Here is an 11,013-nt window from a genome sequence, read left to right as displayed (position 1 = left end):
AAAAGATGGACGAGTGCGTTTGAGAGCCGACACGTTAGTGGAGGACCTCAAATAATACGAGTCCATCTTTAGCGTTTCCGGCCGAGGCATTACATAGTGCTTTTCACGACTAACATTTGCATAACTATAAGTACTAGCCCGCGATTTCTCTGGTAGCAAATTACTAGCCACTGTCTGTGCTGTCTCTTGAATTTTGGTAGGCGTCAGCGTAAAAATATAATTTTCTTCACTAGAAGAACTCATTTTTATAGCGAGTGTAGATACGTGTTTCTTGTATTTTTAGTCAAACACAATTTACACTATCCAATTCAGCAAGTATTTTCAGATCCCGCCTTTTTTACATTTTTTATCACTTTTAAGAGGCGATTTTCTGTTATTTGCTTCAAACCGACTCTAAACTTAGAAGCTAAAAAAAACACAAACAGCTACAAAAGTAAAAAACGCCTTAATAAGCGTGAACTGAATGGATAATTGTTAAAAAAATTGAACTGAATGGTTTTGACATTGCTTTTTTTTAAACAAGAAATTGGTCCTATAAATAACCTAATTTTATTTTTGAAGGAAGAAGTTTTGCCAAAAAAGACCTTTTATTGATTTTTAGGGTTTCGTACCTTAGAGTTCCGTACCTCAAAAGGAATAAACGGAACCCTTATAGGATCACTCGTGCGTCTGTCTGTCCGTCTGTCACATCCCATTTTCTCCAAAAGTACTGGACCAATTAAGTTGAAATTTGGTACACACATGTAACTTCGTGACCCAAAGACGGACATCTTACGTAAACAAATGAATTTTAAATTAAAAAATAATCTATATTAAACTATATCGTGTTACATATCAAATGAAAGAGCTCATTTTGAAAAACTCAAATATTTTTTTTTGTCATTTAAAAAAAAAAGTTTAGAAATTATTTAAGAAAATAGCCAAGAAATTACCATTCCCCCCCCCCCCCTTTATCTCCGAATCTACTGGGTCTAAAATGTTGAAAAAATATACAAAATACTTCTTTACCTATAGATGACAGGAAAACCTATTAGAAATATGCAGTCAAGCGTGAGTCGGACTAATTACTTAGTTTTTGATCCGACCCCTACGGGTTTATTAAAGGCAATTCAATCACGTTTCACATACAAGGTGGTCCAAACCTTGACGTACAAAAATTTTTTTTTATTCCTCACGTCGTGGGCTATCAGAATATATCCCATGTATGTTAGCCGATATTTCGTAGTTTTCGAGTTATGAATTTTTTAACTTTTAACTTTTGTTAAGAAATTCTGGGGTGAAGCTTTGCTTTGCTTTTATGCCTACTAGGTAATTATTGTTTGTGGTATTTGCACTGATAACACGAAATAGTGACGGGGAAGTGACCCCATAAAATAACAGTAGCTATTGGAGCAGGTAAAAATGAACCCTTTGTAGATAACAACCCGTCGCGACGCGGGTCCAGTTAAGATAATGAATAAGTTAAGCAACATGATACTTGATCAATCACATGGCACAATATTGATTTCTCGTGGTAATTTCTGTTTGTTTAACGTTAGGAATAACAAGAGGATTTTTTAAATGAATTACTAATTTGGAAACTTTCCACCTCAGTTCCTTTGACCGGCGACTCTGTCAAATTACACTATTAAGTATCACTTTTCTACCTTTTAAAAAACTCAGGGTCTAGCAGTTTCTACAATAACCATAAGTCCTTGAAATTGCTTGTATTTTTTATTTATTTTGGTAAGCGCAAAGTCTAAGCTTGACATGCTTGAACGTAAAATTTTGTCGTATGTCTTTTTTTTTCCAACTCACAGCCAAGTGAGGATGCTGATTTTTTTAGCAACTGTGCAACAAACGTCAAGGATTACGATACAAAAAGAAACATCCAAAAGATCAAGTTTTTTTTTATAAATTAATTGTGTCACCCCGGAATTTCTTAACAAAAGTTAAAACTTTAAAAAATCATAACTAAAAACTACGAAAAATCGGCTGACATACATGGGATATATTCTGATAGCCCATGACAGAGGAAAAAATTTGGTCGTAAAAAAAATCATTGTAAAAAATTGGGTACTGTACGGAACCCTTGGAACGCGAGTACGACTCGCACTTGGCCGGTTTTTATGTTTTAAATGATACTCATTGCTGTAGCGAACCGTCACCAATGACAGATGATGATAACAATGAAACATTGTAGTAGTGGTGGTTCAGGTGCTACAGCTATTGCCTACTTTCCAGCTTGGTTTTAGACCATCTATTGCCACATTTCCGAACAGTGGCGTGAAAAGAATATAAATATACTTTTTATGTTAAAAGTTATCCGATTTTATATTAACCTGCTACAAAGTGACTTCAAGTAATTTGTTCGTTATACTTATTTGCTCGTGTTTTGTTTTTGATTTTTTATTATTTATTTGTAATTTTGCTGTTGTGAATACATGCTGCTAAACAGCAAAATATTCATTCTGAAATTATTAAAAATTATCGGAAAGTTAAGTTCTCAACCAAAATTAAAATAATGAATATTTTATCGCGAACCAGTAGATACCATAAATACATTAATTATGCAAATGAATATAATTCCCCGGGAACAAGTTAAATGGAATTTACATTACCACAACAGATTATTTTACCGGTTTTACTTCCCAGAATGAACTTATCGACATCTTACAAAATTTTGCGAACGCTTATTTAAGGTTCTATCATCACCATATTGCGCCGGCGACGGGTCGACCGACCGGTCGAGTTACGTCAACCGAAGCCTCTACCGAAGTCGCCTGGTGACCTCCGACACCCATACTCACGACATCAACGGAAGAACGTAGTAATAGCATTCTAGTCATCAATATACTTACGATTAATCTACTTCGAACAGCACCAAAGCTATAACCTGCCTTATGATCTGGTTTTTTTTTTCAGGTCGATCCGCCGCCTTTTTATAACTACAGACAAAATCAAGATGGCTAATTAATTAACAATGTAAATAACATTATGTATTACAAGGTTCACAAGGTTACGCGTTACGCGACACAGATGTCGATGACATCTTCTTATGTAACATTCGTGTCGAGAATTTAAGTAGCAAGTTCAATTCATCGCTTATTTAGTTTTTAAACTGTTGCAACATGCATCATAAAATTTATAGCTTTCATTCGGCATAAAAATAACAGTTTTCATACATTTTAATATGTCCACGTGCCAATCAAATCATCCTTTAAAGATTTGTTAACGATTCTTATGAACTTAAGTTAAGTGTGTTGTCGTGTTTTTATGATGATTGGAAAACTTTACGTTGACCGAATTCAATTAGCAAATATTGAAACGCCGTTAGGATTGAGAAATTAAAGCGATGACCGCTTTAAATGGGGGATTTATATGAATTTCACAATGGTTTTACCATTGATAAAATCTAAATTTTAGTAGGTTCTTGCGGCTCGATTCGGAAAATGAATTAGATTTCTACTAGACTTCAACAAGTTACGATACGGATAATTTAAAGATATTTGTAAGATAGATATGTCAAATTTGACGTTTCCGCGATTTTGGAGGCCCTCTTAAACGATTTCGACAAGTTATGACTTAGATATCCAAGTCACATCTAGTCGATATCTAATGTAGATCTAGTTGATCTTTATATCGTCTCAAGATCTTGTGATTATCTCGAAATCCGAATAGGCCTGTTAGTTTTGTTTAGGTCGAGCCCGCGCCAATACATGTTCGGGCAAGTAGGAGCGGAATGTGTTCGAATTGGCCAGATATTTATTAAGATATTATAAGAGTTATAATAAAAAAGTGCTGTAATTTTTATCACATCATTTTAGAAATCTGCATGTTTGTAAAGAAGCATATGTATTTATTTACAACAGCTGAAAGCGCCTCTACCAAAAATCAACGGGATCCTGGAAGGCTGGTTCATAATTGTGTTCCCAGGACAGCACTATTCAAATCACTGTTTTGTTATGTGCATGAAACTTTTTAACAAACTACCAAAATCTATAAGAGAACTACCTGTACATAGATTTAGAAATAAATTGATGAAGCTATTGACTGATAAAAGCTATTACAGTTTAAAAGATTCCCTCTCTGAAGATATACAGCCAGATTTGTAGTCGTTTTAAGATTTTTGCATACTAGTACAACCTGTAGGTACCTATAGTACAAATGGGATCCCTTTGTTTCCCATAAAGTTTTAAGTCATAATGTCAGTTTGTCATATTATCGTTAGTCATAAAACTGAAACCGTTAACTTTTCAGGATTTTCGTAAGGTTATTCTATAGATAGGTTAGGTTAGATTAGGTTTGTTTTATGGCAATCCTGAAAAGTTACGCGTTTCTGAGAAAAACCAATTATGACTAACGAAAATTTGGACAAACAATACATTATGACTTAAAACTATTTGGGAAACAATAGAGACCTAGTACAAATAGCAGAATAAGGAACCAATTGTCACTTACCACCTAAGAGACTATTGTACCTACTTATTCTTTGCAAATAAATGCTTACTTACTTACTCAAATTATCCTTATTGAAACGGACAATGTTCCAAAATAACACAATTATCATTAGATTGAAACATCACAAAGTTCAAGTTGTCTCGCAAGACGTGACTAAGGATGATTCCAACATCGGACCGCCTCGCCGTCATGGGAACGAATGCGAACATTTACGATCAGATATCCGAATAACTGAACAAATGTCCGGGTTAAACCATACGGTGCCGTGTGATTAGATTATGCAACCTATTGTCCGGGGACCCATTCTATCATATCAATGGGGCGTCGCGTCGATAAGTATAAGCAATGAGTATCGAAATCAAAATAGGATGTAATCAGGTCCGTGGACCTGTCTTGTCGGCGGCGATCGCGAACTTGATTGTTGTATGTATTTGCATAACTATTGGCGTATGAATTGCTTTGTTATACGACAAGTATCAAGATCTTTATAACTGCTGCGTTTAAATTATGAGACAACTTAGATTAGGTCAGTCAGATCTATATAAGACCAAACAATTTAAAAGTTTCTAATGCTGAAATCCTATAGATTAGATATGTATTGTATGAAAATGAGTTAAATTTAAACTGGAAAATTCTGGCACTTTTATGAAAAGAAATTACCTACCTATATTGTTTGCTAACTATAACCAAGTAAGTATAGGTAGAGGTAAATATAAAAAAAAACAATGTGAAGAGCTTAGTAAAATATTCATTCATGACATGATGATAAAATTTATTCTAAAATGTCGTAACAACTTTTTCTAGTTCCTCAAGAGAAAAGCAGAGGAGAAATATACAATATACTCTTCGACGATCAATGTGACTTTCTTGTTTCTGAGACATGGCGTATGCGCTCTCCGCTGAGGAAAATCGGTTTACGTCTATGTGGCACATCTGTAATATAGCAGATTAATGTATACTTAAATGGTTTATGCATCAACGCAAGTAAGGCCTACAGGTCACCAGTTTGCCAGACGATATCAGCCTGTCAGTTAATCGCAAAGGGTCACAGTTTCGAACAACTGACAGGCATAAAGCCAGGAAATAGCTGTCTCCTAGGAGACAAAAGGTACGCCACGCGAAACTTACATCGCGCAGGTTTTTACCTTTTATCTCAATATTCTCAATTGCTCTGAATATATCCTACTGTTTAAAATTTTTCTCGTCAGGTCCCTCGGCTACATCACTAATCACTAGCGATTTTATACTAAAATTATACTTCCATGGTATGCATGGTAATGAATTAATGATAGGTACTACTGAGAATTACACATGTTTTCGTGGTTATTTTCTATTGAGCCAACTTTAATAACCTTTAAGGTTTTGGTTGGGGTCTGCTGTTGATTACAACATTACAATTTATTAACATTGATTACAATTTCTTAAATTCAATATTGAAATTACAATTTTTCGTCAGCCCTCTCTTAACTGAGCATCGGTGGGTTATTGGTAACATTCCATTTCTAACCGCAGCTGCACTACCGGTACTGAACGCGTCGCTGTCATTGTCAATTTCCATAGTAAAATTGACAGTAGTGCAGCTGTCGTTGGAAATGGAATGTTTCCCTTACTTGCAATACGGCTTACAAATTGTCAGTTCACAGTGTGGACGACGACGGTCAGCACTAAGCAAGTGTTTAAAATACAAATATGTATATACATTACTATTACTATTAGTACTATTTTCTTAGTTCTTGCGTAAATACAGATAGGAGCTCCCACACAGTGCCTTTCTAAGCAGCAGTTATAAAACGTCATGAAAATATGTTAAGCAGCGTTAAATTATTTATAGGATAAATTCAGCTTTTCTGGGACGTACTCAACTTTTATCCATCACTTCATTAAAACTAACGCGAAAGCTGTGTCGAGGCTCGACGGTAAATTGCTACATTTGGGTATTATTTTAATGTTTATTGTGACAACAAACTATCAAATACTATAGTATTTTTCAAACTCGATGGGTAGGGTTTAGGGAATGCAATCTCGATCTCGCAATTTCGAGATCTCGCGAGATCTCGCACGAATTTCCGAGATTCAATCTCGTTGACAAGAAATCTCGATTTAAACAATCTCAGTCGAGATCTCGACTCGATTAATATTTTAGAGATCTCGAACGAGATTGAAAGATTGATACGTGTGAATTACTTTGTTTTGAGTAATCTTTTTGACCTTAGATTCATGGTGTTCAGGCACATGCTATTGTATGCGGCCGGCTTTAGCTGACGATAAAAGCACTGTGCCGCGCTCTGTGCAGAAAAATCGGACGAACTTAACGTACCCAGTCATAATTATTTATGAATTTTGCTCGCTTACCCTACATTTTTTTGTAAATTGCTGAGTGCTTGTCAAAAATATCAACAGAGCATGTTACTCTGCTTACAATTTTACATATATACATTTTTTGTATTTTTTTTATAAAAGTAGTTTTTTTATTTAATGTTGATTAATTTGTTGTTTTTATCTTCAATAAAACACGACGTATTCTAAATAAGTAGTAGGTATATACGTAATTCTTAGAAATATGTGCTCAAAATAACACATTTTAAATTACTTTGTCAAATCTCGATCTCGAAAGTGTAACCGCCGAGATCTCGAAACACCCTATCTCGATTCAGATTTTTCGTGCGAGATCTCGAATCGCCAATCTTGGTGCGAGATTGCATTCCCTTGTAGGGTTGTCATCTCCATAAAATGTATAACCTAAAAACGTCAAATAACGCAGAATTGTATTCAAATACCTGTCAGCGTATCCATCGAGTTTGAAAAATACTATAATTGCATATGCATATGATATGTTTTTGGAAGTAAATATCATAATAATATTACCATTTTTCCTTGTTCGCCATAGCAAACCAATTCTTCAAAAGGGCTGTTTAGTGCAGACTTCGGATGCAGAAAGTAATGTCGGAGTTCAGCGTAACGACCCAAGTGCTTAAACATTAATGTTAACATATGTAATTATATATAGAATAAAAGCCAAACCACCTGCGGCAATACCTTATAACTATGTTAATGGTGTGTTCACATGCCCGCAATGTTCGCGAACTTTTAGCAACAAGATCGGCTACATCAGCCACTTGCGAGCACACCAGGAACAGCAACGGAGTTGACAGCAGTTGCCGTGGCCGAAGTGGCCGTGGAGTTATTATTATACGGGTACATGTAAATAATTGGTTTATGTAACGTGAGATTACAAATGATTGAGATTGAAATGGGTATACCAGATGTCTAAATATTAATATCATCAACCTAGAATAAGCCAGATCTATGTTACTTCAACATTAATCGTATACTTTGGACAATTCAGTAAAAATTAACAACCTGGGTACAAATATATATCATGTTTTTAATATTTGAATATCAAGTAGGTACCTACTGAAAAAATGTATCCCACTTGTAATGCAGCGTAAAAAATGCTTTCGATGCTTTTAACTTTGCAATGCCTATAGGAAAGACGAGTACGATATATGTTATTTTGCAAACTGCCTAGTGTAATTATGAAAAATACTATTATTTTCAGCCGTTACCATTTCAGCAACACCTACCTAGATATATTTTTTATTTAACCTCTTGTATCCGTGGACACGGATCCACTATTGAATTCTAATTAATTATTAACTATGGCTCAATACCTATTAACGTGGATCCGCGTTTCGGCATACGAAAGGTTAACTACTCGATATAAATAAATATTCTTACTTCAGCATCAACGAGCCCAGTCTTCCGGACAGTATCTTGTGGAAATTCGTTCGGGAATATTCTTCTCAACTCGACATCCTCGCTAAAGTAGAAACAAGTGACTGTTGACCTTTACATGCACTTAGACACTTAACTTAGAATTTTAAGACCTTATTATAATAGGAATAAGGTCTTGACAGACGGTTAAACATGATCGTACAAAAACAAACTCATTTGATGCGATATTTAGCAATATACCACTTACTATGTGTAAATGACAGCACCGGCCGGCTGTAAAAGGTTGTGATGAACCTAAAATAGCACGAAGATTATGGTTAGATTATTGCAATTATTTATTTTGATACATAATATATAGCCTTTAAGATTCAAAATTGTAGTTAATTTGAGTAACATGATGAGTACCGCAAAATGTGTGACGTTAATTAGATGGCTTATGAAATAGTAGGTAAATTTTAACGGTTATTTTTTAATGTAGTCATTATTTTTTGTATACTTAAGTCTAATGTGGCCAGTAATCAAATGATGTTTGTATTTATTTATGATGCACTTCAATAATCTTTGCTCTTAAATGTCAGAATTAATTTGGTGAAGGTTGGGATGGTTTTATAACTATAGGTACATTTAAAAATATCCTACCTAGTCAATCCGTCTGATTGGATTCTGTTAATGATAAGTATTCTTATATGAATTGTGGCCTATTCATCCTTTTATATGAAATAAATTCTTATAGGGATAAGTTCGCCTTTGTACTTCCATTACTGTAATTTATTATTGTAAACCTGTGGTGTGTACAATAAAGTGCATTACTACTACTAAGTTCTGGTAAATTATCCATTACGATAAATTATCAAATACCAATGTTAGTATGTCTCACAACAGTTTAAATTCGAAAAAACTTAATTTGGCTATAACTCGAAAACCGTGCCACTTTTACTGGGGTCATGTTAAGTTGGTTTGGGTCCTCTTGGCCTGGTCTACCTCCGGTGTCACTGTGACGTGTCACTTATGGGACACCCTGTATATTTATAAACTTACTTTAGTGTATAAACATAACGTCCTTTTACTTGCGAAGTTGGGTAAATTAGTCAAAAGTGACAACCCTAAGCCGTTTTTGGTGGTGGGCAATGTTGGCATCCATATGTCTGTAAATTACCGGATTACATTGCCCGCCAAAACTTTTGTGTGTCTTTAGGCCTTTTTAGATTAAACCTCAATGGACATAATCTATGCTTCATGTTTTATAACTGAAACCCGGAAACATTTGTCAAAGGGTTTTCAATTTTTTTCTACTTGCATTCATTTTTCAACAATTTTTTGCCCGTTGGATTATACCCTATATTTGACAACTCGTTGAAAATTCCCAAGTCAACTTGTGCACATGTTTGGTATACAGTTTTGTCACAAATATAACCTATTTGCTACTAAAAATAGCAGGGTGGCCATAAGTATTTTAAAATTTTCTACATTAACGAATTTGTTTAATATTGTCGTTTTGGGCAAAGTTTCCCCTGGTGGCAAAGTTGGCTATAATGACGGTAGGTGTTTATTATCGAGGTTTGAAAGTATATTTGTGCCTATGTTTTGTATCTAGTCAACCGCTGGTACGTGATTGAGTGAGTAACTTCCAGACAGTAACACAAAATAGTATTAGTAGGAAACGGCCACTGTACTTTTTATACTACCTAACTGGTAGTTATCATAATATTCAATATAAACTAATTATTCATGTATTAAATTCTGTTTATGGAACATTTGTTTAGGTTATTTAAGTACCTACTTACCGTTGAAACATACTACATATTTAACAGCTTTCAGTGCCATACTTATAGCCCTACCTAAAATCGTAATATCTGTTAATTTTGCAATTTTTTACCCATGACTTTAAGGTTAATTTTTCTGTGAAATTTGAACATCCCTACACCTAATAAGTTTGAGTATACAGAGATAAACAGTCATTTACAGACAGTCTGCCGCACGCGCATTGCATAGACCGACGCATGAACCTTACCTATTTCTTCTAGTATTCTAGGACAACCGCACGATCGATCGCTATCGGTTGCGTTTGCAAAAGCGGTTTGACATACGCTGAACATTTTTTCAAAAGTCAACTCACAATCGTTTCAAGCCGAGTGTAAAGGGAGAGTATTGAAATACCTAGTTTAATACTTTCTGTATTTACTCACACATACAATACACATCTGACTTACCATTAGAGCAACAAGATGAATCGCTGTTTTAATCATTTTTAGTTAGTTAGATGCAATAACGTTTAATCATTTAAATGTTAGTGATGACAGTCCTCGTCATCAGTTATCGTAGTTGAACTGTTTTCTCAATTACTTGTCTTATACCATAAATATTTGTGTATTCAAAACTTAAATACAATAAGCTTCCACAGTGTGATAAAATACAATAATTTCAAGTTATACATTAAACCAAATGTTATTGTGAAACGTACTATTAAACTATAAATTGAAATGCGATGAAAGTATATCGATTGTAATAAAAATTATATTGTATCGTCTAAAACAAAAGTGAAATTCAGTTCAAGTATTTGGGTGAATAATTTCGTTTGTGTATCAAAAGCGTCATAAAATTGTCATTATGCAACTTATAAACTGACGCTTTGAGGTTATTGTCCTAAACTGACCCTTTTTGTTGACACTGATGCCGTCATTCTTAGATATGTTGTGTTAACTGCTAAAGCAATTTTAGTAAACATGACATTAAGTAAGCAAGTAGGTATGTAAATAGCGTAATCGGAAGTTTTGGTCCCTTCCCTTATGGATATAATGGTAATAATTATGGCGATAATGACAGTGTCTGTCTCTTTGA

The 11,013-nt window shown here is 34.5% G+C and overlaps 1 protein-coding gene across 1 annotated transcript; it reads right to left on the bottom strand.

Moving 5' to 3' along the window:
* Positions 1 to 5,191: 5,191 nt before the first annotated feature.
* On the bottom strand, positions 5,192 to 10,633 carry LOC134793732 (uncharacterized). Its single transcript, XM_063765387.1, has 5 exons — positions 10,386 to 10,633; positions 8,423 to 8,469; positions 8,179 to 8,260; positions 7,306 to 7,410; positions 5,192 to 5,373 (listed from the first exon to the last, which is right to left on the bottom strand). The coding sequence occupies exons 1-5, from the start codon at positions 10,419 to 10,421 to the stop codon at positions 5,218 to 5,220; spliced, it is 426 nt and encodes a 141-aa protein (XP_063621457.1). The 5' UTR covers positions 10,422 to 10,633; the 3' UTR covers positions 5,192 to 5,217.
* Positions 10,634 to 11,013: the final 380 nt, after the last annotated feature.

Source organism: Cydia splendana, chromosome 9 (genome assembly GCF_910591565.1).
Source record: "Cydia splendana chromosome 9, ilCydSple1.2, whole genome shotgun sequence".
Classification (NCBI taxonomy): Eukaryota; Metazoa; Arthropoda; class Insecta; order Lepidoptera; family Tortricidae; genus Cydia; species Cydia splendana.
This window is presented reverse-complemented; position numbering and strand designations above follow the sequence as displayed.

Bases quoted from the DNA above. Each gene is read 5' to 3' on its own strand.
- LOC134793732 (XM_063765387.1), bottom strand. From the start codon at position 10,421: ATGATTAAAACAGCGATTCATCTTGTTGCTCTAATG. The intron at 8,470-10,385 runs GTAAGTCAGATG...GTGCTATTTTAG, and splicing joins TTCATCTTGTTGCTCTAATG to GTTCATCACAACCTTTTACA. The intron at 5,374-7,305 runs GTAATATTATTA...GCTATATTACAG, and splicing joins ATGGCGAACAAGGAAAAATG to ATGTGCCACATAGACGTAAA.